This window comes from Ciconia boyciana, chromosome 2 (genome assembly GCF_034638445.1).
Source record: "Ciconia boyciana chromosome 2, ASM3463844v1, whole genome shotgun sequence".
In the NCBI taxonomy this organism is placed as follows: domain Eukaryota; kingdom Metazoa; phylum Chordata; class Aves; order Ciconiiformes; family Ciconiidae; genus Ciconia; species Ciconia boyciana.
In genome coordinates, this window is record NC_132935.1 from 138,336,479 (window position 1) to 138,364,264 (window position 27,786).

Genomic DNA, 27,786 nt, shown 5'->3' on the forward strand with positions numbered 1-27,786 from the left:
TCACTCTGCCCAAGATGGCTTCCAACCATCCCATGGCTCACAAGTCCTTCTCTGTTCATGAACAAGAGGTGCAGTGGGGCACCTTCCCTAGTTGGCTCACTCACCAGCTGTGTCAGGAAGTTATCTGCCACACCCTCCAGGAACCTCCTAGACTGTTTCTTCTCTGCTGTATTGTATTTCCAGCTGGCATCCGGTAGGTTGAAGTCCCCCACAAGAACAAGGGCTAGCGATCGTGAGGCTTCTCCCAGCTGCTTATAGAATAGCAGCTATCTGAATAATGCTAGCTAGAAGCTTCTTAAACCTTGTGAGAGTCTTCTAGAAAACCAGTGACGTCCTTCTAGTAGGGGAAGGGAGCCTTATTTCCAGGGTAAAGCTGATTTCTCTGAGTAGGTGCAAATCGCAGTGAAATCTGTCAGATTTCTGTGACTTTAAGACATTAGCCTGTATAACTTATTAATGAAGTATAAATGTTATAACGTCCCTATACTTGCAGATGTGTTCCTGCTACTCTTGGGTTTGCTGTGTGACAATGTAATTGTATTTCCTTAATTTAGCATAGGTTTATAAGATGTAGTGGTATTTACCTCTGGTTGCTTTTCTCAGAGCTCTTTCTCTCAGAATCCATATGCTGAGAGGCTGGGAAAAAGGAAAAGTCAAAAGGATCGATTAGTTTTAGTCTTCTAGAGAGGAATCAGTTATGAAAATGTTTCCAAAAGACAAGATTAATTCACAGTCTGAACTGCCTAAAGGCATGCTGTGCCTTCCACTTGTAATGATAAGAAGATATTCATTGCAAGATGGATAAAAAGATGTTCTCCAAACACTGCATTTTATCTGCCAGTAGTAGGACACGGACAGAAGCATCCATGAAATTAATTATAAAACTGTTTCTCAGAAATGTGTAAACATGACAGTGGCAGTGATCTCTTTTACACCTCCTCAGTCCTGTGTTTTAACTGTGATTGAATTGAGCTGTCAGATTACATATAGAGTGACAACTCTTTACTAGCTGCAGGTGGATGAATAATGCAAAGAAAATGCTTGCAATCATCTTTTACTATATAAAATAATTTTTCTTATTCTCTTAAACCCCTTTTGAGTTACATGTATATTTGTGTGGCAAGAGGTATCACATATATTTATGAATGTATAGTTGTAAACTTGCTGCAAATTCACTTCATAGTAGTGAAATATTAGATAATTGACAAACTGAAAAATTAATCTATAATTCTGTCAGCTGCATGCCATTAGTCATTCTCTTCAGCTGTGGGTTATGCTCTTGCATTAGAGAGAGGAATAACATTAAAATGTTGGTGGCCAAATTCTAGGAATATACTTGGTGATGAAACTGCACTGCTGGAGTATTTATGAATCAATTTATGATGCAACTTAGTGAACTTCTGAGCTTAAATCTATAAAGTTATCCTCCAAAACTCATATATATGCAGAAAATGAGAACCCTGAAATTCATGAAGGTTATGGATATTTAGTGTTTCTTGAAAACCAGGCCATTTAAGGTAGCTGTTTAAAATATGCAGATTAGTACCTCAGTGTAGGGCATTGTTGAAAAGGTCGACTGTGGCGAGCACTGTCATTCTACTGATGTTAGTAGAGCTGTCACATTGTTTTCATGCTACTGTTTTTGTAGTCTTGCCTATTATTTCCTTCTAATGCTTCTATTCCGAGCTCATATCCCTGAATGTTAATCTAGTTCAGATCAGCACATCAGAATTATCATTTCTAATCGGACTTGTTGGAAATAGCTGACATTCTGTCGCCCTTCCTGGACTTGTTCTCCACTTAATTTTTTGCTTATTGGAGGGGAGGGGGGAATGTCTAAAATAGTAGTTACAGTCAAATACCTGTGACACCTTTTTAAAGGCTACAACACTCTACTTGTCCATATCTGATGAGTTTAAAAATTTGATGACAATACCCAGTAGTGACAAAATAGTAATATAATTCCCAGTGATTAATAAAACTTCTTGTTTTCTAAATAAAAAGACTTAGTGCAATGCTAAAACAGATACATGTTGCATTTTCAAATCCATGTATTTTAAATCCTACTATTGCCAATGTTCAAAATTACACTACAAATATTTCTAAAGTCTGTCAAGGGAATTTTTTCCCTATTAAACACGATAGAGTTTATGTAACATTTTACAAACAAATGGAGAAAGTATTTTTTTATTTTATTTTTGAAGTCATGCTTTTATATCTTTTTGTCACTGTATAAAAGTCATACTTTTATATCTTTTTGTCACTGTATAAATTGTGACTTGATTGGGAAAAGTTTATGAGAATGTCCAGTTAATCTTGGGATCAGCTATGTCTTTTTAAGGTGAGTTGGTGCTTTTGCCAAGTGTTCTTAGAAATACACCGAATTTTCAAGTGATCTCATCCTCCAGATTCACACTGTGTCGTCTTGTTTCCTTATAGCTCTGTCAGCACTTTTCCCTCCTTTCCCTGTTCTGCTTAAAATGGCGTGTTGGTCTGACATATTGATCCCACTTGGTCCCATGACTAATATTGATTTTATTCTCAATGGGACCGTAGCCTGTCATCAAACTTACTTTTTCTTTCATATCAAGATGATGTTTGATTGGCTTATTTGACACTAGAAGGCAACTGTGCTTGGTTATGATCAATACACTTGTATTCTCTGTTCCTTATCATTCTCAGTGAGACTACATTAGCAAATGAACCGTGAAAATGCTTCAACTACCTGTCAAGCAGTAGGAAAATCTTACTCCTGCTGTTAGGCAATGTGTAGGTACTCTGCTGGGCTCTTTATTAGCAATATTGGACTACTATTCCTGTGGTACAAGTCTACTATGGCATAAAGTTAAAGTACAGCAAATTTTCAGCTAAAGGCATGTCATGTTTCAGTTTTTGTTTACTTTGTCTTGTCTGTGTGGAGACACTTAGGAAAGTTGATCCAAATTGACTGCAAAAATAATATTAATTAAACTATATTAAACGTGTATGTGAATCCTGTTATTCAGAATTAAGGTGACCTTAACTCTATTTGTTAAGAATTTTCCCTTTCATTCTGAATAAGGATAGCCGTACAAAATGTTAATACAGTTTAACTAATCTTCTTCAAAGTCCCATTTTAATTAATTTGGATTAATTCTTCAGTATTCCTATTTAGCTCAGGCTTTTTCAGTGACACATTATCACTAGTAGTTCAGATACAGCCTCTTTCATGCTAGTGGATATTCAGTGGTATCAGAAGTAGTGAAAATTCAAAGAAGGTATCACTGCAAGAAAGAGTTTTCCATTGTCTTTGATGCATAATACAAAATATGCACTCAGTAAGTTACAGTGTTGTGTCAGAGATAAAAAGGCTGTGTTACTTTTTAAGCCATAGTTAGTGCTGTAAGACACCCTCAGTGTGCCTCTGTGTGTATAGTGAAGGAACTGATCTCATGTATAAATTTTTTTTAAATTTTTTTTTTTAATTTGGAGTTTCACAAGTAGCCAAGTGATTGCTGTATGCTTGGGGGAACTGATACTGTGGCTGCGATCACCATTACTACTTAGAAAAGCATGTACATGAATATAAGCAGAATCGGAACCCCTTTTTCCTTGTTTTCTGGGTGAAATGTATGTAATGTAGTTTTTCAACCTCAGTAAATCTAGCAAAGAATAGTGAAAAATAAGAGATGGGATAAAGGAATAAGAGGTAAAGTTTGAAAGTGGATACCACAAACTGTTCTTCTTGTTAAGATGACAAAGAGAGCAGAACAGTTTCTTCCACTTTTCTCATTCTCATCGAGTAAAGAATTCAAGCATAAATAAAAAGTTTGGACTTTAATGGAAAAAAAGTGTTTTTTTTTCCCCAGCCAAATACCTCAGGTTACTGTGTATTTCTGAGTTAACATAATTATGGAATATTATTTTTTCATACTGTTTAATCTGGCCTTCCTACGTATGTGACAGATGACACTGCATTTTACATAAAAAATATTATTTGGATATACTATATTATTTGGATATAAAGAAATACTGTTCATTTCCCTGTTTTTATTTCCCTCTGTCAAATTTAGACTGTATCTACGTGACTGTAGTACTGATAGATGACTCTAATATAAATAGAGGTACATATGTTCTTCTATTACCAGACATGAAAATGGGATTACTGGAAGCATTAATATCATTTCTGAAGGTGTGAGTTCATTATTTTTAACCAGTTACATCCAAAGAACATCCAAAGATGTTTCCCAACTGAAACAATTTTAGTAGGAAATATACGTCTTTAAAATAATTTCTTCATTTTTGTTTCAGAGCTGTCCCTTGATTGCTGTCATTATTTCAAAGTAAGGAATGTTATTTTGGGTTTGATTATTCCTGTAACGGTTTTATATATGGTGCAAAGCTTTACCTTTACCTGATGCATTAAGGAATACTGAACTGGATTTCTTAGCAGTGACTCACTTTTCTTGAAATTTGCATGATTGAAACTTTGGATTCGATCATGCAAAGGACAGGGAAGACATTTTGGAACCAGAACTGCCCTACCTCTGTAGCAGAATGCCCTTCATACCTTTTAGCTTTCCTATAAGCCACTCGCAGAGCATTACCTGCTTCTGCCTTCTTTCCACGTAGCTGCTAATACGTTGTGTTGTGGGGAAGGTTAGCAAACACATGCTACTCTTTAAGCTGTAGCTGAGGTGTAGTAGTAGCATTTACTGGTTTGGTTACAGAGAAGGAGCAGAAGCACTCAGGTACTATGGTTGGAATTAGATTTCTGCATGAATGTTGGAGTTCTTGAAGCCACTGTCTTCCCACTCATCAAAATTTCTTTTCCCATAAAGTGAACACATGAGGAAAATTGCACATAGTCATAAACAAGAAATTATTGCTTGTAAAATGTGGTGTTTCATCTCGTTAAGGAATAGAAAATCTTAAAAAGATCATGAATTTTCTTAAGTATGTTGACATGCTATTATCTTTGATTTGAGAAACACTGGATATGGTGGGTTTCTAAGCTCCAGCTATTTTCCTTTTGTATAGTATTTTTTCCTACTATCATCAGTCATTTTTCATTGCAAATGTTTGCTTAAAAAAAAAAACAACCCACATTTTAAAATTTAGTATTATATTTTAAAAGGTATTAATCTTTCAGTATTTGCATAGTGAAAGGGGAGTAGTCAGTGGCCTTTTCTATATGTCACTGGTTTGTGTGTGCAGTCATGGTAAACCTGTAAATAAGATGAAAGCGTATGTGCTTGTGCAAGTTTTTCATGTGAAAAAAATTCCATCTATGTTTATGAGATTCATGATGTTTTTTGAATAAGGGGCCAAAGTATCATGTTTATAATTTTTCTTTTAGTAAGGAATAGACTGTATGATACTACTTGAAATTCTACGAAATGAAATTCTGTGAAATGAAAACCACAGTAAATTTTCACACACAAATCACCAAATCAAACAGCTTACAATCCTAGAATGTTTTCATATCATTAAACTATTAGACCAACTTTCTTACATTTTTGCATAATGAGCAGATGTGAGAAACTAGTGTATTTGTCTTCATTGAAATCAGTGTCATTTCTACTTAGGCTTCTTAAAAGAAAATGACTTCACGAATATTAACCATCAACTAATTAAGACATACTTAATTAAATGCAAATGCTACTTAGCAAAAGCAATTGAGAGAAAGGCATGTGATTAGGGAATTAGCAACTGATTTAACACTTGGAGCTACCAGCTAGGCACCTAAGCAATAGAAATGAATGCAGAAACTTCACTTGATAGGAATAATACAAGGGAAAAATATACCATCTTTTCACATTGTGTTTGTTGAAAAATTTTGGAGCCAGTGAAGTAGAATATATTGAGAATATAAATTGTAGGTTAATGTTGCTCTATGTTCAATAATCAGAGAGGTTAAAAATTATTCAAAATGTTGAAAATTTATCAACCTACCTCATGCAGAGATTTTTTGACAGCTGGTCATTCAGGAACTAGAACAGAAAATAATTACATACAAGGTAACATAGTGTTGGTACTGTTTTCAAGGACACTGCCATTTTACTAACATTAAAGCTTATGTTGACAGGCCTTATCTTTGGAGCAGATATGAATAAACACTGTCAAGATGTTATGAAGGCTGCTGGGATTACTAAAACATTTAAAGTTTCCTAATGTCTATCAAAGTGTGTGTTACATATAAGTATTGAAGTGGTTCAAGAGCAAAAATTGGTCTGTCAGATACTGTTGCACGTGCTGCCTTTTTTTCTTTCAAATACTCTTAAGATTGTTGGGCTAAACAACATTGTAAATGATGAATTGCATGTAAATATTATTGTTTCCCCTTTCCATGGCTTATTTGATTAGGTTTTCAGAGATTAACTTCTAAATTCTCCCTACTGAAAAATCTGGGTCAGCCTTTCGCAGTTGTGTATGCATTTTACTTAGAGGCGTGCTATGAGAAAGACAGCTTTCCTCAGAGAGCTCCTCTTGTATAAGGAAAAAAAATCACAACCAAACAACAAAACAAAATAATTGCCAAAAAAAAATCAGTTACGGTATGAGACTGAATTTCCAATCAGCAGTTCTGATAAAGTTGAAGTAAGATGTGGAGATTTGAGGAAGACAGATAGCAAGTGCCTGATTATGCAAAGGGGCACAAGTTGAATGAAAATATTATGGGCCTCCACTTTTTCCTGTGCATAGTTCACAACGTGGTTCTCTACCTTTTCTGATCATTAAAAAAAGAAAAATCCACACTACCGTGGTTCGGAAAGAAAAGTTAATTTGCTGTGACAGTTCATGCTAGGCAGGCAGGATTTTTCCTTTTGTGGTGAACTTTGGGGACTGGTAATTGCTTAGTGATTTGAAAGAAATGCAATAGTATTAGAAATGAAAACGATAATGTTAATTTATCCTGGTGATTGATTGCTATCTGCTTATTAGCAGATATAAGGTGTCCTAGCATCTAAAAAATGTATGGTTTTGTGGTTATTTTAACATTTTCTGTAATGTGAAGAATTGCCCATCTTGCGTTAGACTAATCAGCCAATGTGTAGACAAGGTTATTACTAATGAAAGTCTAGTATAGAACTTCAAATTTGGATGCGTTTCTATGTTTCTCTTATTTCAGTGGTTTTCTTGAAGTTGGTTATTTTGTATTTTGTTTAGAATAATGACAGTTAAACTCATTAATGCTTTTTCTATACCATTACAGTCTAGTTATGACATTCTTGTAACTTTGACGCAATTACATTTTAGACTGATATTTTCTTGCTTATTTTCTGCCCTGAGTTATAATTAAAACAGACATTTAGGCACTTCAGAACTGTAAGAAAAAAAAAAAAGTTCCCCTCTTCTAGTCAAACTACCTTTGTATATCTACAGGAATAACACAAAAATTGTAAAATTGTAGTATGTACAAACTTTTTAGTGGAGAAGCATATGCTTTACTAACTTTGAGTACAGAGAGTCATTAAAGTTAGTTCCATATGAAAAACAGGGCTAAGCACATATCACAGATCTTGTTTTACTGAGTTTTGAATGTAGATAGGCATATTTTGTTCTTGATGGGCAGAGCCCACACAGCAGCTTTGGCTCCCCAGCCAGTCTGAGGAGGTCATTCAACTCATTCGAAAGTGTGACCAGGGAGTCAGGACATGTATAGGTCCTCATGTGGGAGGAATGCATATGGGAAACTGCATGGGAATTGAAGATAAAGAACAGTCTTGTTGGCCGTTTCAGCCTTTACAACCCATACAGGATTCCTGTTGATTATTTTTCTACACAGGGAAGGAAGGAAACAGTAAATGGCAACCAGCTCAGCTCACAGATTTTAACATCATGTGAACTAACTCAATTTTTTTCCTGCAGCCTCCATGCTTAGAGGTATTATTGAAGGCAATTGAATAAGAAACAAGGCCTTCTTCACCGAGTGCTTTAAAAAACACAGAGTGCTTTAAAAACTGGGCTCTGGTGTGCCTTACCAAGTATTTCAGGTGCTCAGTGGTTTTCCAACAGATGACACATTGTGTGCCTCCTTTTCAGCTTCACTGGCAAGACAAGAAAGCTGGTAAGAGAGACAGCGGCCAAGATAGCGATGCCTATAACTGTTATAGTCACATACATAAAACATAGTATATACCCTAGTATGTATAACCAGTACATCCAGATCATGCAGTGCTTTGAACTGTCAGTCCTTTCCATCCTTTTGTATTTTTACATCGTCATTTTAAATGTGCAGGTTTAAAAACACTTGAATGATACACTGTAGTTTCCTGTGGTCTGTTGTACTTAAAAGCAGACTATCGTATGTGGCTACCAGGAGCCACAGAAAGAGGATATTGGCATAACTGAGCCTTTTTTTTTTCTTAGAGTTGCAGATATACTAGTAAATTTGAACACATTCGACTAAGCAGGACGGAGTCTGAAGTCTGCAGTTTTAGCATTTAGGCTCAGTTGCTGTCATTAATTCTTTTATGAACTTTAAAATATAATTGCATGATTTGTTTTACCACTCTGTGATATTCCTGTCCTTTACTGATTGCACAAGCATTTAAAAAAAAATGTTCAATATTAATGTTCAAAGCGCTCTCTTGATTTGATCCCATTTATTTTGATTTTATTGCGAATTTTTTACTTAGTTTATATGAGGTTACAGCTCAACCTTCCAGAGACTATAGCTGCTTTCCGGGTACAGGACTGAGACCAAGTTCATTGCCTTATCATGTAGGACCCCAGCATTATTTTTATTTTATGTTGATTTTTTTTCCCAGTTGTTCTCTATGCCTCATTGAATCTTGTAGTGATTTCACTGTTCATTTTAAGGCTTTAAAAAAAATGTGCCCTCTGTTAAGCACTTGCCTTTCCATTTACTACAGGTCAGAATTTGACAGCAATTTTTTACTGTGCACTGAAGCATGCATCATATTAAAAGATGCACAATAAGCAAGAGGGTTTCCTTGCCGTGTCTCTCTAGTGATACCAGCTCTGGGAATGCTTCCCATTGGAAAGGTCTTAAAGCATTTTACAAGAAACTTAAATATCAGACATATTTACAGATGAGTAAACAAAAAGACAAAGGAGTGACATGATTCAACTGCATTAAACACAGAACATAGGTCTTCTGCAGTCTAGCCCAACCTTTAGCATCTAGACCATATTTTCACAGATACCATATCTGCTTTGTGGATGTGTTAAAACAAGAATGGTGATATGAATCGTCTGATACTTATGAGCAGTTAGCCAGTTCCTCCTGCATGCTATTCACAAGCTACCTCTCTTTATCTGTTAAAATTTGCCTATTCAGTAGGGGGCGGGGAGGGGGATTTGTTTGTTGGTTGGTTTGATTTTTTTTGTTTGTTTGTTTATTAGTTTTAAAGCAATTAAATAGTTCAGTAGTTCACTAGTGTCTCTGGTGTGTGCACACACAGTAGAAGGTCTTCACACCAAGAAGGCCACAAGGAGGTTTTAATGTAGTGACTCGCTTTGCTGATTGTCTAGCTGGATGCAGCATAACCGTTTAAGGAAGAGATGTGGATTTGAAAGGCTATCTCCTTGGTGGTCTTTACTGATGATACAAGTCTAAAAATCCCAGCAAAGGTTTAAACAATTTTCGACATTTTACATCCTTGAAAAAGAAAAGCTCTTTTGCCTCCTGCCATTTCTACATGCAGTCCCTCCCTTTAGTGCAATTTGGATAATGTAGCCCAAAATGTGCATCTGTTGCATTACAGAGAAATATCATTCAACTATATAGGCACTGTTTCTGAATATGGATTATTGCTAGATTCCAGATTTTAATGAACAAGTCAACTGATAAATGGTGAAGAGTTTTCTTGACGGAAATGTCATATTCTGTTTTCATCTTTCTGGTTTTTACTTTTTGTCATTCTGTTGCTTAGTGTTTAAATAATTCAGGGCAGGGACCTTTGACTCATGTTTTTGGAGTTCTGTCTTCTACTCTTGTGCAACATAAATGTATACCTATAAAATTCAAATAAAATATATTAGACTACATATGACAAACTTTTTCAAATGGGACTTTTTCTAAGTAGCTTTGGTCTTTACATTGGCATTGCTCCCACCGTATGGTTCAGTGGTTCCTGGTAGTTCACTACACTATGCACTTTAAAGAGGAAGACAACAAAGGTCAAGTTGTTCATAAAATCATTAGTGAAATGTCAGAAACAATTTAGTCTAAATAAAATATCTCCATGAAGATAAGAAGTACCCATTATAAAACATTCCTTCCAACCGCATATCTATGCTGTTGAATTTTTCAGATAAGAATTGGACAGTTGACAAAAACTAAATGTTAATATGGAAGATACATATTTCGAGAATATTTTCCCTGTAAAAGCAAAGGATAAAAGAGGGCTTTGATTTTGGGAGAGAGTGAAGGCTTTTTTTGGTTTGAAATATAAACTCAGACTGAAACTAATTTAACAAAATTTCTCATTGTGACCCCAAATTTAGCTTGAGTTTCAAGTTAACACCACCTTAGTTGGCAGGTGATAAATAAGCTCGATACAGTATTGTATGTTTACACTATGACATATTTTATTGTAATAGTAGTATTTCTTGCAAGGTGTGAAACTGTCCCAGCAGTTTACCTCATTCAGTCTTACCTGGCGATGGAACAATTTGAGAGTAAGGTTCACCACTTTTCTAGCTTTTTTTTCTATTCTTTGGAAAAGAAGTTTGCTCCTCCGTCTTGTCCTTCAACCCGAACACGTGCTGTTCTGATGAAGCAGGCAGGAATCCCTCCTGCATTGGTATCAGGAGGTGATGACCTGTGATACAAGAGAAGGAGTAATTGATGCAAAGATTGAGTCCAGTGAGGAAAGCAGAACTTGATGTGGGAGATCTGTGAAGCCTTTGGCAGGGATCAAATTTGTATTTTTAATATGGGAAAATACAGCTATTGAGACTGACTTGATCTCAAAGGTCTTTATAATTCAGATGATTACGACTACTTTAGGCTATTTTAAAAGTATGAGCTGCAGGACTTCCCCTGGTTTGCAGAGCCAAGGAAGGTTGATGTTGGCGGTTCCGTTGTGCCTTAAGATTCTGTATGAATAAAATATTTGACACTGGTGAAAGGGATATAATATTGGATGAATGGCCCTCATCTTTTCCTCTTTTTATAAAGAATTTGGTCATTAATAATTCTGGGACTCATGATATGGCACTAGTTCTAAAGAACCCCCTATTTTCAGGAACTCAGTTTATCAGAGATTCTTATTTGACAAGTTTTAAGACTGTAAACCTTGAATGACAAAACTGTGGTTTCTGTTTAGATTAGTGTTTAATTCATTTTATTATTATTCTATTAAGAAATAAAAGCCTAATTTGAGGCTTGGGTAAAGCAGTGTTTATAGATCTTTGGCTTCATTTACAGCATTCACAGTGCTCACTGAATTAGCTTTTCAGAATCCAGGTGGTGGCTATTAACACTGGCTGATGTCTTTATCATTAAACTACAGAGTATTTAATGATTATTTCTAACAAATGTTTTGTTGTATCGAAGACATATGTTCATTGCAAATCTTGATGAGACACTATTTTGTTGACATTAGCTATTAAAACAAAAGGGTTGACATGATGGATCATACCAAGTGCAATGCTATAGACACTCCAGTCCAGTCCCATCAAGAATGCATATGCTTCAATAATGTTTCAGTAGATGAATCATAATTCAACAGAAGGTTTTATGCCCTAGTACAGCAAGGATCATAAAACACAAAAGGAATTCAGATGCTTTTAAAATGTTATGCTTTTCAGAAAACTTAAAAAAAAGTTTCATCTTTACGAATGAGACTGGCTCTTTCCATGCCTTGATTGTATGTGATTAACAGGGTCTCAGAAGTTCAGTGTGCTCTTAGATGCAACTTTTTCACAGTTCCTTGTAACTGGCATGACATATTGGGCTACTGCTCAGTTCCTGGTGCTTTTTGTTGCAAGCACTTTCTGTAATTGGTTTGTATGATAACAAGGACTGTCGTGGTTTAACCCCAGCCAGCAGCTAAGCCCCACACAGCCACTCACTCACTCCTCCCAGGTGGGATGGGGGAGAGAATCGGAAGGGTAGAAGTGAGAAAACTCATGGGTTGAGATAAAGACAGTTCAGTAGGCCAAGCAAAAGCCACGCACACAAGCAAAGCAAAGCAAGGAATTCATTCACTCCTTCCCATGGGCAGGCAGGTGTTCAGCCATCTCCAGGAAAGCAGGGCTCCGTCACACGTTTGATGGAAACAGTGACGTCAAACCTCTCCCTCCTTCATTCATTTTTTCCATCATCTGCTCTGAAGTGAAGATTTATCCTGAGGCTTTTGTCACTGTCAGTGAGACTTATTGACCTCTGAATATGTGTTATTTGTTCATTCCTCACCTAATGGATATTAACTGATTTGATCAGGAAATTGTATGTCACCTTACAAAACTAACCACTTTGTGATTAGGGTGCTGTTCAGACAAATCTCAGACACAGTGCTCCCATGATTGCCTTACTGAAAACAAAAGCAGCCCTGATACTTAAACACTAGCTAGTATTTCATTAAACCATTTATACTCACCTGGATCTTTTTATTATAATGAAATGTGTACACTGATGTGACAGAATACAAATGCATCAATCTTTTTATACTTCCATGACACAAAGACCGATGTGTTACTGCCTTGGCTAACAAATGAAGATCTTTCTAGCCAAACAAGACACTCTGACTGAATCTTACTGCAACACTCTTCATATTTTGATGCATAGCTGCAATTCAAAGGATGAATTGTGGGTTGTAAAACTGGCTGAGCTGAAAGTTAGGATACTCTTCCTCTTCTCCCACAAACATGGATGAAGACTAGGTTATTAATGTACATGCATTTCCATGTATAGTTTTCCATAGATGTATTATATACTCTGTTATTCACATTAGGATTTTCTGTGGAATCAAATATGTATTAACAAAATGAAAGCCTAAAGACCACCCAGGCTGGCATTCACTTCAGCAGAGTATCAAATTAAACTAGGTTTAAGCATGTTCTTCTAGAATCAAGGCAGAGGAGACAAGTCATTTTAATAAAAAAATCTATTTACCTTGTTTATATAGAAGAACAGAAGCTAATTTATTTGTGTGCCCATCTGGACTAGATTGCTCATTTTAAGTTAATTTAACAAATGATAGACTGCTACTGGCCTTTTCTTTCCCAGGAGAAGAGGTTGACAGACAGCTGTGTAGAGATGCTATCTACCCAATCCCAGTTGTCTGCGAAGCTCCATGCCCAAAGGACTGTGTACTCAGCATGTGGTCCGCATGGTCCTCCTGCTCACACACCTGCTCCAGCAAAACCACAGAAGGGAAGCAGATGCGTGCCCGCTCCATTCTGGCGTATGCAGGTGAAGGTAAGGTCGCATACTCTTGCAGACTCTTGTTTGACTGTGAATTCTCAACTGTCTTTGCAATGTCAAAGTAATTTCTTGATCAACAGAAACAAATTATTAGATGGAGTTGTGTTTTTTCAAATATAGAAAAAATATTTAAATGCTTATCCTACATTTATTCATGGTACCTAAAGCAGCTTTAAAGAGGAGATTTTATTTTGCTTATTTCAGTTAATGTTGCTTTTTTATTATTCTGCATAATGTTACTGTTTTGATTTCAAATATATGTTTTTCCCATTTTCTATTAAAATTAAACAAGGCAAACGATTTATCCTATGCAGATCTCTATGAAAGACATTTATAGACAATTGTTAGTAACCCTAGCTATAATTTAGGTCCAATTTGGAAGGATCTAAGTATGAATGCTGAAAAGATGAGAGTTTTAATGTGTTGAAATGCTAACAAATGGCTTTTGTAGCTTCTCAGCTCAAATTGGTAACTAATGTGAGCCCATTAATATTTTTATTTGTAGTAAGACTTTGGTTTTACCCTGCAAATCCTCACTCACGTGAATGGTTTCCATTCATGCAAATGGTCCTTGTGCAGCATCTGCAGCAAATGCAAAAAGAAGACGTAGCTGGAATATAAAGGAGAAGAAGAAAAAGGTTTTAGATATAGGTTCATGTCTATTCTTTGATGATTTTCCATGCTTCCTGTAAATGGATTGGTTTTGTTTTGTTAAGTATTTTAGGGGATAATAGAGCAAATGTATTCTATATGTAACATGGTTCTAAACTGGCCATGTCAGGTGTGCCGGGGTCCCACTGGTAAAATGCCTTGTGCAACACTGGCAGCAAGGAGATGTAGTCACCAAAGAGTTCTTGGAAAACATTTACTCACGTGTATCACTGACAGTAAAGTTAAATGCCTTCAATATAAAAGGATATGTGCATGTTTTAATTCTTTAAAACTGTTAAGCATTTTATTACTTCAGAGTTAAGATGAAATTTAGCTGAAAAGTGAAACCTGTAAAGTATGGAAGTAGTGAAACAGAGTACCCATTCTGAGAAATGGAGAAAGAAAAGGACAGGCTTCATCACATACCAAAACACTTCTCTGTTTGCAAACACAGTTAATTTCATTGCTAAAAGTATACTGTGTATTTGACATAATTCGGGTAATTGTAAAAAAATATGTAGCAGAGCAGGCACTTTCAACCTTTTCCCTGAAAGAGACCTTTGCTACTGTACTAGCAAACTATAGTAGAGAACTATACTCATTTTATATGAGAACTATGCTCGTTTTAGTAGGTGCTTCAAATAATAAATTACTTAGATGGATCTATGTAACAAAGTAGAAATGCTCTTAAAATTAGAAACAAAATTGGTTTTATTTTGTCCCTTTTTTGTAGTGTGTCAAATGAACTCATTTTGAGGGAAACGCAGGGCCACGTTTTCAGATGATAATTCAAGTAAACATATATTCATGTGCTTTTTGCTTTTCCATGTAGGTCAAGGTAATAGATTTTTCCATATGCTTATGCAGTTTTAGTGGAGACAGAAATTTAACATCCTGACAAGCATGCCACAGAAGTGAAAACCTGTTACCATTACTCCAGAAAATGATTCCACTTTCTTATGTTTCTTTTTAAAAAGTACCCATTTTATTCTGACTTCGGTACTTAACACATCTTAGGATAATTTACAAGGCTGCAAATGCAGCAAAGCAGTTAAGCATAGGCTGGATTTTAGGTGTATGGATTTTATTTCTGTCTGTCATGCAATGATCAGAACCAGCACTGAGTGATCACAAAGACTGACAGGTCTCAAACCGCACAGGTAGTAGTGAAGAGATCCCTAAACTACTGCTGAGAAAGCCAACTCATTACCTAGATGTTGTAGTGCTTCACCTTTGCTTGATCCCTGGCCTCTTACCACTATTCCAAGATGAGGTTATTCTGTGCTTTTTTTAAGGATACAAGCTGGTATGTCTGCCTAGCTTATAGCAATCACATCTTGGTCAGGTATTTTCAACACCATGCTCCTTTGCATTCTGTACAAACTCCAGAGAATAAAAATAGATAAATAAATAAAAGAACCTTCCAAGGCTTAGCATATTGTTACAACTCTAGCTAGAAGGTACTTTTCACCTTTGCTTGTATTATATTCAAAAAGGATCAATTTAGCTTTTATTTTTTATGCTTCACTGAAATCAGAGTTATTGTCAACTTTCTCCTCATATGTCTCTTATGCCTTTTAGTCATCTGCTGCATGACAAATAACTGAATGACTTTTGACCTCCAGAATTGCATGACAGAGATCACCAGTGTTCCCAAAACGTGAAACAGTGATTGTGTAGTTGGTGCTGGGAGGTCATTTTATGTTCTGGGGGCACAGAATATATTCATGTATCTGAAAGTCTGTATTCTGCTGATATAAAAAGGAAGCTCCACATGAACCTTCTTTTGAAACATGCAGTTCTCAGTTCTATTCAGAGCTTATAAAAAATGCACATTACTGTTGATGAAAACTCTGAAAACGTCATGTATAACTAAAAATCCCAGGTCTCATAAATGTAAGACCAATAATTCCATTTACACATTAAAACTGAGTTCTGAAAATAGCTATCAGTTCTGGTCAGATGAACAGTCCCACAGGTGTTCCCTTTTGGATTTTTGAACCTTTCCTTGTTCGTATGCGAGACAGACCAGGTTAGGTAAGCCATTTAGTAGTAATTCCTGTATAACATAGCCATGATATTTGAGAGTTTTTATTCAGAACACAATAGGACAAATATATCGTACATAAATATATACAATTCCTATGATATCAGGATTGGACATTAATTACTGAAAGAATGTGCAAGTCTGTTGCCAATCTATGAATAAGGCTAAACTTGGCTTCTAAGATGACATAAGGAGTCCAGGTTTATCACTGTGAGTCCTTGATCACGCGCATCCTTCTGCTAGTCATGGAGAATTCAGTCTACAAGCCTGGCAAGATCAAAGCATTGCATGCATTGCATACACAAGGAATATTGTAAGCCCTCAAAGTATCTGAAGTGCTCAATTCTTGTTCATTGGGATACTTAAACATGAACACCCCATTGAAATTTTTGAGGGTCTGTAAATACATATGAAATGGGTTCTTTTATCTGGATCTCAGATGGCTTTTTAGCAAAGTATTGTCTGTGATTGTTCAGATTCTCGCCTCTTTGAAATAAAAAATACTATATTCTGTCATTTTGCTTGTTAATGTTGGCAGATGACTGTCCATGATAGAGCTATGTCATTTCACGCTTAAGACCTTATTTTTCTTCTTACTTCCCAGCTATCTATGCTGCTGAATTGGTTTGAAGAAACCATCAAGGTAGCATAACTGGCCACCGGGAAACAGCCACAGTATAATCTATTTTCTTGGATGACTTAGAATAGGAATAATTCAGTAGTATTATAATAACTCCTTGGTGACAAGAGTAGCTTCACAGGAAAAATTGAAGCCATATGTAAATTACAGTAGTGGCAAAGTTTTCTAATGAGCTCTGGGATACAATGGCCCCTCCAGCACCACACTGGCTTCTGCTCGAGCCAAGAGCTGACCTCGGCCATACGCCTTCTCATCAGCATTTCCTCATTCAGAACAACACCTCTTCCGCATGGTCAAACCATGCGCTGCAGAGCCTCAAGCACAGTGTGGTTATGCACATCTGGGATCGTCTTATTTACTTGCATTCAGTGGAGAGAGAAAGAGGAGTCTCTTTCCTCAAGATAAAGACTTTCTGTGGTTTGTGAGATGACTCCATGTGGAAACTGGTGTCACAATAACCATTTTTGATATCTTTTCTGAGATCATTGTCCTCAGCTTGAAGGTTTGAAAGGTGAAGTGATTTATAAATTTGCCTGTCTGTGAGCCTGCCTATAGTGGTAGCTCATTTGTGTCACTGTCAAATACATCTTCATGGTACAGTAAGAAACTCAGGAAAGTCATTGTCTCAAAATTTAAAATGACAGCAGAGGACATAATGATGTTACCTGATGCATCATCTAGTTGTTCCACATAAGTCTAGTAAAGGCATCGTATACAGCTCAGCCTATCTCTGTTGAATGTAGGGTTTGTCTATTTTTGTTTTATTTTCTGTTTAATATTTCTGTTAATTTTTTATTTCCTGCTTACAATAAATCTTATATAATTAGTAATACGCACTAAGACTACTTTACATAGACCATGACCTGAGACTAAAAAGTACTAAATGAGTCTTAATTTTTAGTAAATAGTAGATACGCAGATTGATTCTGTATTGATTATACACTGCCATTGATTGACACTGCCAAATCAGTGTCATACAGCATAACACTAATATTGTGGATACATTCCAAGTTTTATCAGTAGTAAATGACTGATACTGATTTTGGAGCAGTAAAGATTAAAAAAAAACCACAAGTCAAATGCAAAGAAGAAAATAATCTAATTAAAAAGCTTAATTTAATAAAATGAGAGTGAATGATGATTTTGTTTGAAATATTCTCTTAGGGCAGGGATGCATAAGCATGGCAATGTCTTATTATGGCTATTGTATGTTTGTAGATTAGCAAAGTATAATGCTAGAAGGACTATTTAGTGTGACCTCGTGTATCACAGACTGTTAAACGTCACTGAGTTAGATAGTATAGACTATCAGTTGTCCATGTCATCAGCTGTTCCATTTGACAGGGGCCAATAGCTCATACTTCTCATATATCTGCAAGATTGATTTACTGAACGTGTAAGGAATAGCTGGATCAAAGGAGTTTCTTCTCAACGCTAGGCAAATTATGGTTGATATGCTTTAAAATTTTATTCCTGTTAAAATTCTAGTGCACTTTTACTTCATAGTTGCAGAAGAGGAGCTATACTTAGGGCTTTTTAATGTGTTTACTCTTCCTACACTTGCTCGGTTTGTTTGGTTTTAATTTTGTATTTTCCTGTCTTGAAATAACAGTGCCTGGTAATTAAATCTGAAAGCACAGAATTGAGTAATTGTTTTCCCAGCAAACTGCTTATTCACCAAAGGATCAGTTTTGGAGAAGACAGGGATTTTCATGAATTTTTACTGATTTCAGCTGAAACAGGAATAAAGAACCACTTAGTTTTGGAACTGAGGAACCTGAATTTTCAGGCTAGACTTGCAAAATGACCTGCCACCTGCGTGTGAAGGTGACCTGGGGAGAGGACGTTACTGTACTTCCCCTTTTGCTCAGGAGCCCCTCAGTTCAGATTCCTGCCTGGAGTGTGGGGTCTGGGATTCAAATCCTATCCGAGAAAGGACTTAAGGACGGACCTCTCATCTCCCATGGGTGCACCCTAACTCCTGTCCTGTTCTGTATTATAGGACAGGTCTGCTTGCTTTGTATAACTGGTATACCTCACGTGAGGAAGCGTGAATGTTTGCAGAACTGGAACAGGAGGTCTGCACCAACAGGGCAGTCTTTGTTCTTATGTTAGCAGTCTGCATGTACTGACCACGTCTGTCTTTGGGAAGTGCAGCTGCCTTGAGGAGTGCCTACTTCATGCCTAAGGCAAAGAAAAGAGTAACACCTCACTCTCTAGATTACAAGAGGCACTTCAGTCGCAACTGTTTTCTCAAACTTTAAGGTTATTCAGCTCTTTTGAAATGCATATATAAAATTTGTAAAGTGAGTGATATCAAAATGATTACTTAAAATGATCCTAAATGTTTTAAAAACTGTTAAGCATTTTGAAATTTGTAAGCTATCAAGACAATGTCCCAAAAAAAGACTTATAAAATCCAATCCTTGAATATCCTAGAGTGAGATGTCTTACCCATTACCAGCTCCAAATCAGGCAGAAAAGCAATCTAAGCATATGACAATTCTATTAAAGCGTTCAGGGAAACTACCCTCACATCTCTGCTATTTTATGAGTAATATGCAAGTCCCTCTGTAAAGCTATCCTTTCATTTCCAAGTGTGCTTTGCTTAACTATCTAAATCCAAAAAGAAATGCTTCAGCTCCAACTGTTTTTAATACCTTGAAATGAATATTTTAAGTACTGCCAAGCAGTTATTTAGTCACCTGATCATGTATTATATAAAATGTATTTAGTGTTGTATGTTCCTTTTTCGTGTATTCTGGTAAAATTAAATGTCTATTTTATTTTTTTTCTGTGATGCTCATTAATTTTTATATTCCTGTTAAACCTGTCCTTATTTGGTGAAATGCTCTTAAAGTTGAGCAGCCCCGATCTTATTATCCCTACACAGATGTTATAAAGGGCATCTCTAACTGCCAGTTTTACAACCTCTTCTGCTTTTTCTGTACCTATTTTAATTTGAGGGAGCACAAGGGAATGCTGTTTTCCTGGAGAGAATGGCACACTGATTTATAAAGAAATAGTATATTTTTCAGTATTACAAAGATTTCGTACCAGTGATGGTTGTTTTATATTTCAATAATATTATTTCCACATTTTGTTCATTCTTTACGTAGTTTTTTTTAACTACTGGTTTCATCTGAACAGAACTGGATTCCCACTGAGCTGCAGACATTCATGCCCCAATGGTTTTCATTTACAAGTCAATGTCACTCTCATTTTTTCCCTGAATATACATTCTTGCATAGCTGTCAAAATTGAATGTAAATTGTCACTTTATTCTCAAATGCCTTAGGAACTGGTGGTTATGGCATCCATTCCTGGGGAAACATTTCTTCCCCCCCGCCTTTAATTTATGAATTTGCTTAAATATTTCCCTTGTGTTTCTTCTTGAGCTAACATCAGATGGAAATAATTAATTTAGTAACCTTCCTTATCTCTTCTAAATTCTCCTTTTTTTAACCCTTGTACTGGGGGAACACATCTAGACTCCTCCTCATGTGGATCAATTTTGTTTCCCATGCCAAATAATTTGTGACATTACTATCTTTGGGTTTTTTTTCTTTTTCAAAATACACTCACTTTCCTAATTTCCTTGCTTATATTCCTATCTGCTGCTGTTAGCTGGAAGATTTTTTATTTCCTGAAGAAAGCTGCTTGAATAACTTTTTGAAACATATTACATATCCATAATTTTGTTTTACCATTTGATTTTCTATGTCCTTTTTTAGGAAAATGCATATGACGTTTTATCTTGGTGCTATGCATATTGACATATATTTAAAGCGAATCTGATAGACTTGAGCTGCATCCATTCTGGGCCAGAACCAATTCCCTTTCAGTCATTGTTTAATTACATTCACACATTTTTAGGTTTTTCTAATTCCCCTTTGCAAAACTTAAGATTAATTCATCTTTGGCATGACATCTCAGTTAATATGATGTTTACTGTTTCTTGGTTGCATCAATATTTTTAGCCCAAAATCAGAAGTTAAAATTATCTCTGTGGAAACAATTTGCGAATTTGATAATATTGTCCTGTGGTTTCACTAGAATGGCCCTTTCCTCACATTTGCTGCAGATATAGACGTTCCACAAAAGCAACCTGGGGTATAAAGTATTTTCACCGCTCGTGACACTTGACTTACTTGTGTTGGAGTACTTGAAGTATCCATTTTCTTTGATTACATTTAATTATTTGTTTAATTTATCTCAACAATAAGTGCTCAAACCCCCTTCCCTCTTGCATGTCTGTAGGAGGTCAACCTAAAGTTCAGCAGTGGGACAGAAAGGCTAATATTCTCTCTGATATGTTCTTGGTGTAAGCATACATCAGTGAAAAGCAAAGTATAGCTCATCTGCAGTAACTAATAAAAAGCTCCTCTTTCAGTTATCTTTCTTACTGTTTTTGTCTTCTAGGAAATACTAAAATGTTATTTAGATTTCCCTTGGCTTTCTGTCATCTGGAGATAGGAGTCCTACTGTTCCTGTGTAGGCCATGAATGTTTAAATTAATTCTTAAACCTAGATTCTGTATGTCTAGTAACACCAGAGATCTAGCAGACATGCTGTCTACTCACAGGGCTAGACATCTAGTAGCCTGTGATCAAGTCTGGTAGGAAGACCTCTTCTTTACTCTGGGAGGATTGAGAGGCCAGATTAGCTTTGAAGTGCTTGAATATAAGAAACTGAACATACTGTCTGAAACCGGACGCCACAAAGATAGCATTATCTGAGCTTTTCTTCACAATTATTGACACATGGATGCATTTTAATCTTTACCTGCAACAGCCTTTGTTATCTCAATCTGGACCTGAAATTGCCAGCTGTGCCATCCTCTTTGGTTAATTACGTAAAAAGGATAAACATCCACTGGGAGCTAGGACAAGAGCTCCAAAAATCTTTTTAATTGATCCTTGAATTAGACATAAACAGTGGTCTCTACACATGCATAACTAGAATATTTAACCATGTCTTCTGCCTAGAGCCTTCATACCTCCTTATGTGATCTCTTGCAGTCTCCTTTAGAGAATCCCAAAATAAAAAGGCTGTAGATTACTCCAAGCACATTAGTGTGTTATAGAAGTTATGATTATTTTGGCATCCTCATTGTACACATTTACATTTACTGTCCATGTACATTCTGTTCTGTGTAGTCTGTTGACTGAAGTTTATCAAAGTCCATATTGCGCATATGAAGAGGAGGAAAAAGGAACAACATTTGTTTCATGTAATCAAAGTGATAATATATAACTAATAACATTTCAAAGTGTTGGGTTTTTTTTTAGTAAAACACTTTCTTTCCTTCCACTGCATGAACTTTTGCCCTGTTTTATTGTTCCAGGAGGAATACAGTGCCCAAATAGTAGTGCCCTACAGGAAACGCGCAGCTGTAACGAACACTCTTGCACTGTGTATCATTGGCAGACCGGTGTGTGGGGACAGTGCATAGAGGATACGTCTGTCTCTGCTTTCAACTCCTCTGCCAGCTGGAATGGGGAGGCCACTTGTTCCGTGGGGATGCAGACAAGAAAGGTTATCTGTGTGAGAGTCAACGTGGGACAAGTAGGCCCAAAAAAGTAAAGATCTTAAAAAATATCTTCATGCTGTAATTATCTGTGGATTTTACTGCTCTATATTTGTATCACCAATGACTGCATGCAAAGACAAAAAGACCCCCAACTTTGTGTTCTTATGAGGGAACACTTCATCTTTTAAAAGTACAAAACTGAAGCTACAGAAAGACTATGAAACTCCTTTCTCACTATTGATTGTTATGGGTGATATTTACAGTGGTGATTTTGCTGACAGCTGACTGACTGCTAGATCCAGTTGGCTTCTTGCCATCATCAGGTCGAGTTGAGATAAAAGTCTTGAGGCTTGTGTGTTGTGTGCAGTGCAGCACCATTTCCAAGGTCCTTGTGGTACCTCCAAGCAAGCAGTGCACTATATGGATTAGCGCAGTTCCATGCAAAAATGCTGTTTTGGGTCTAAATACAGTACAGCCCATGGAAGTACATCTTCTCAGAAGTAGACTGAGGAGGTCAAGTGTAGTACAGCTCTGACAATAGTTTGAAACATTAGTTTGAACATTAGTTTGACAATCTTTGTGAGGTTTTTCCCCCATACACGTTTTTCTAAGAGATCCCTTCGGCCCAATGATTTAATTTTGCAGTTTAATATATGACCAGGGTTAAATACAGATTAGCTGCTAGTAAAATGCATTTGATAATATCTTCATACAGTTTGGCAGTCTGTAAATATATCCCACTGAGGACAGATTCAAAGCTGGAAGAGCTGATAGCACAGATCGTTTAGGAAGTTCATGAGGCAGCTATTCTTGCACTAAATATTTGCACGGTGCCTGCCATTTGTTGCTTTATTCAGCAGTAGACTAATTTGTAATTTACTTTAAATGGAAATACAGGGAATAATGCCAGCACATTCAGTAATCTAAATTGTTGTGTATCTGCATTAAGTTGCTATTCTATTCAGTCATGGTACCATTATATCTTTTATTTGGTATCATTTTACATTTTAAAAAAAACTCTAATGATTTATCTTCCTTTTAAAATCTGCTGTTAATGTCTCTGCCTTTGATTTGACCTTAAATTTTTGGGAGGAGGGCTGTTTTATTGTGTCGTAAATGAATCCTGTGAAATGAGAAAAAAAGTCGTGGTTGATCCTTCAAATTGTCACATTAAAATCACTGAATCGTTTTTAAAGAACCAGACATTTAACATGAAAATGGAAATAGGAACCTTGTTTTAAACTCCCCTTAATAAAAAGGATTACTGTGGTATGATACAATCAATATTATTGGCCTTATCTACCTCACAAGTTACAGACTTCAGCTTGTATCTCTTCTGTTTAATTTGACCTTGAGTAAGGACTGCAAAAAAATCAATACTTCGCTTTAAGCCACATATACTAAATACAAACTATATAAAAGGTAGAAATGGTGTTCTAATTGAACTAATTGCCTTGCCCAAGGATCTGAAGAGGAATTGTAGTGTTCAGTGCTCCTGAAAGGTGAAGTTCTCAGTGAAACGGTGAATGTGTATAATTCGGACTTTTTTCCTATGCTTGTCATCTCTGTTGTTCTTTAAGGAAAAAGCCATTAGTAAGCCAATGTTCAATATTTTTCAGAAGCATTTTGAATTTTAACCTTAGTGAAAATTTCTGAAAGTGTAGTCAATGTATATGATTGGTGGCAGATGTTTTTTTAAAGTGTACCTGACCACATATAATACACCCATGCATACATAATCTGATTTTATGAATCACATAGAAACAAGGCACAATTTGACTTAAAAATGTAGAGAGCTTATGGAGAGGTGATGGAGATTTATGTTGCTATAGCTGTAATATTTCATGGTCTTTCACGTTGGTATTTTAGGGGAGAAAAGAGGAAAAGGATGGAGATGTCATTATAAGAGGGCACCAAGAAGTTGGTGCTGGTTCACAGTAATGGATCATACTCTGACAAGTTTATGTGAATTGACAGGAAAATCCAGAGACAACCGATGGAAATCATGAACTAGCAAGTGTTATTGCTGAAGAACATGTTCCTGTAAAGCTGCAACTCAACTTTTCTTCTCCTTTCCCCCTGCTTCTCCTCCCACACTGACACAGGTGTAGTTCTCCACTGACCATGAAGACCACATTTTCTTGGTAGTTCATCGTTAGACTTGCCTGTGCTCCATTCAGCCTGGCAAGAAAGATGCCTCGTGCAAGCCAAGCTTCCCCAGCTGATCCAATCCAAATGTAAAACCGGTCTCTCATCTCTCTGGTCAAAGATGCCCAGCAGCCACAAGAGGAAAAGCTAGTCATAGCAACATTTTTCTGCAGTGAGCCAAAAGCTCTAAAATATAGACATGATGTTTTTCTTACCTCTTTATGTAGTCCTCTGGCAGTCCACATTCTGTGCACTTCTAGGGCAATAGTAATTTTGAAATTATTTTAAAGATTTGCAGTACTTCTGCAAGTTATTGCATCATTCTGAAAACAAGTATTGAAGCATAGAGAGTTGTTTGTCCTTGATGAAATAATAGGAACACAGAATGGGGGAAAATTACTTGGGTTAATGAGTCCCATATGTGGCAGTCCAATAACCCCTTTTATATGCTGATGAAGCCTCTTCCAAAAACAGGCAAGGTTTTCTGTCCTTTCTGACAGTCTTTCACAGTCTCATTGATCTGGCAGTTTCAACCCCTTTTCTGGTTTCTGTCATAATCATGGCCAGCTCATACCTATTTGTTCCTGGGTTAGCAATATTATTTAGTTTAAATATGCCTCCTTCCAGAGTTTATGTTTCTGGTAAATTTATGAAGAGCTGAAAATGTATTTTGCTAAGCTAAACTAGATGGCTTTTCTTCATAATCATTTGGAAGCCTGAAAATAACACTCAAAAGGCAGAGTCTGGAATGGTGAGTGAGGAATCATGATTTTTTTTTTGTTAAATCCCCAGGTATAGAATGCACCGGTTTTGGCTTGCTTCCACCAGCTATATTTAAATTCTAACAGTTTTTATTTCTGAGCTCAATCCTGGTGAATTCTGGGCAACTAACGCTCCCCTTGTGTGCCTGCAGGCATTCAGTACCTCTCATGATTCACCACTTTACTGCAGAATGATTGTTTATTTGATAATGCTTCTTTTTCGGGGTTTTTTTTTTAGATGCCCTGAAAGCCTCCGACCAGAAACAGTGAGGCCTTGTCTACTTCCCTGTAGGAAGGATTGTATTGTGACTCCCTTCAGTGACTGGACATTGTGTCCTTCTTCATGTCAAGAAGGTAATTTTATCCATTGTATGCTAGTAGACAGATTTTTAAGAAAAAAAAGGAGTCAGTCTAGCAGTCACTTTTGGCAGAATACTTACATACATCTCGTTCTGACAGAGGACATGCAGTAGCTGGTAGAGCAGCTGCAAGGAGGATGTAGTGTTTTTGCTGAATAGAATAGTTATTTCTATACATTTTGTGTAAGCATCTGTTTGGGTTTTTTTCCCATTTTGTCTACTTTTATGTTACAAACTTCCATTTGCATGTTCCACTGATAAAGACATAACTAGTCAAAGGGAAGGTGCGTATCTTTTAGTGTAACACCAAAACACATACTTGTACAATTATAGAAACTGTATTTGAAGAGAGAGAGCTGTCCATATGTGTATAATTTTGGCAAAACTCTTTCACTTTTGCCTGTGCTGGTTTATTCTACCCCAATGAAAACTGAAGGAAACTTAATAAAAATCAGCAGAGTTTAACTTGATATTAGTGGTCTGACTTAAACATACATTGCAATACCATTTTAATACACTTGGCAAAGCTCTTAAAAACAGTGCAGGTCTCCCTTGACTTTTTATTACATTGAAATTGTACATTCAGTTAAAGTGGTGACTGGTTTAATATTGCCCACATTTTTCTGCCTTATCTCTTTTTCTCTTTTAAGCTTAACAGGAGGTATTTTTATAATATGTACTATTACAGACAGAGTCTATAATACCCCAAGTTCCATGGGGTGCTAATCCCTGTGTGGGATGTGGTGGTTACTCACAGCAACCATATTATCAGAATGTAAGATATTGTTACATCAAATATAAGCACTTCGAGTGTCACGGCCAATTCTTTATGCTTTATAAAGGACACAAGCATATAGTCATTTTTTCAGTAATTCCTATTAGTCCTTAGTGTGTTCTAACAAATAAAAAAGGAGTTAGGAAGATTAAATGTAAAACCTTTGAAAAAGAACAGAGAAGTAAGACCATTGAATCTGAATATATGAAATAGTTATTCATTATTAAATACTGTGTTATTTTACAGCAATATTAATGTTTTTTTCTGCGATATTTTTGTTGGGGCATATCATCTTGGACAAAAATGCCATTCTCTTCTGTTCTTATTTCTGTGGGTTTTAAGAAAGGTCTTGATGCAATGAACATACCTTCATGAATATTGACTACAAACTAGCATGTATGCTGCTAAAACAAGTATATTTGTGAACCAATACAGGCCTTTTGTCTATTCAGTGAGTCAAACTCTTTTTATACTACACAAACAATTTTTATTTCATGGGTTTTACCCATTTGTGTCAGCAAGCTGGTCAGCAGCTTTGCTGGGCGGCACGTCTGTCTTGCCCCTTGTGCCAGCTCCTGGCATCTCCTGGAGCTGATTGACTCGGGAGTGGAGGGTTTCCTCTGCGTTGAAAAGCAGCCAGGTGGTGGAGAGCCACCACCGGGATTCTCCTACCGCTTGCTCCTAATTACAATTGCTTGGCCGTGGTCCAGCACGCTTCTGTGTTCAGACAAGCTGCAGCTGCTGTAATAACCCACCCAAAGCTGATATCAACCCAGTCAGCCAAATGTCTGTGCTACAGCTCTCTGGAAAAAAAAAAATCCAAGATTTTTACCTAACAATATTTGTGTATTAGGTATTGCTATGGAATTAATATCAATTTGTGTGTTTTCTCTTAATCTTCTGTCTGAAGAACTGATATCTGAAGATGACTGGAATCAAAATTCCTACAGGAACTATTTTCTGTTTATCATTAATAATGAATTACTATAATAATTAAAAACTGTAAACTGTAAATTAATTCCAGAGTGGGAAATAAAACTTCACATTTAAATGTAAAGCATGCTCTTTTGGAATATTTTTTGTGTCTCTAGCTAGGGTAGCTAGTCCCAGGTGGGAAATGAGAGTGTAGGGAGCAGAATTAAAGCCTGGCCTGGAGAGAACCAAGGCTGTAAATTAAATTTGTTATATTCCTGTCTGTGGAGATAAGCAAAAGGTATGCAGATTTTCTGATTGAGTCATTTACTGAATGGAAAAATTGTCAAATATAATAATTTCTTTCCATTAATTTCTGTTTCTGGTTTTGCGTGCAAATGATCAGGGCAAATTTACACTTTGAAACTGTAAAGCGTAGCAGCAAACTGAGCCAGTTTAATTTTTGTTCACTTGAACTATGTGTTCACTTCAGCTGTATATTCATTTGTTGAGTACTGCTACTGTTTCTTTCTGTTTAGTTCTGCTTCCTGGCCTTTAGCGGAGATTAAAGTGTTTTAT

At 36.4% G+C, this 27,786-nt stretch overlaps 1 protein-coding gene across 1 annotated transcript in view; it reads left to right on the plus strand.

Moving 5' to 3' along the window:
* THSD7A (thrombospondin type 1 domain containing 7A) overlaps positions 1–27,786 on the plus strand; it is a 214,159-nt gene that overhangs the window by 126,543 nt on the left and 59,830 nt on the right. Inside the window, exons 7-10 of the mRNA XM_072851481.1 lie at positions 13,184–13,375; positions 15,490–15,492; positions 22,067–22,301; positions 25,400–25,515. Coding sequence (XP_072707582.1) covers positions 13,184–13,375; positions 15,490–15,492; positions 22,067–22,301; positions 25,400–25,515 — 546 coding nt within the window. The remainder of the gene's footprint in view (positions 1–13,183; positions 13,376–15,489; positions 15,493–22,066; positions 22,302–25,399; positions 25,516–27,786) is intronic.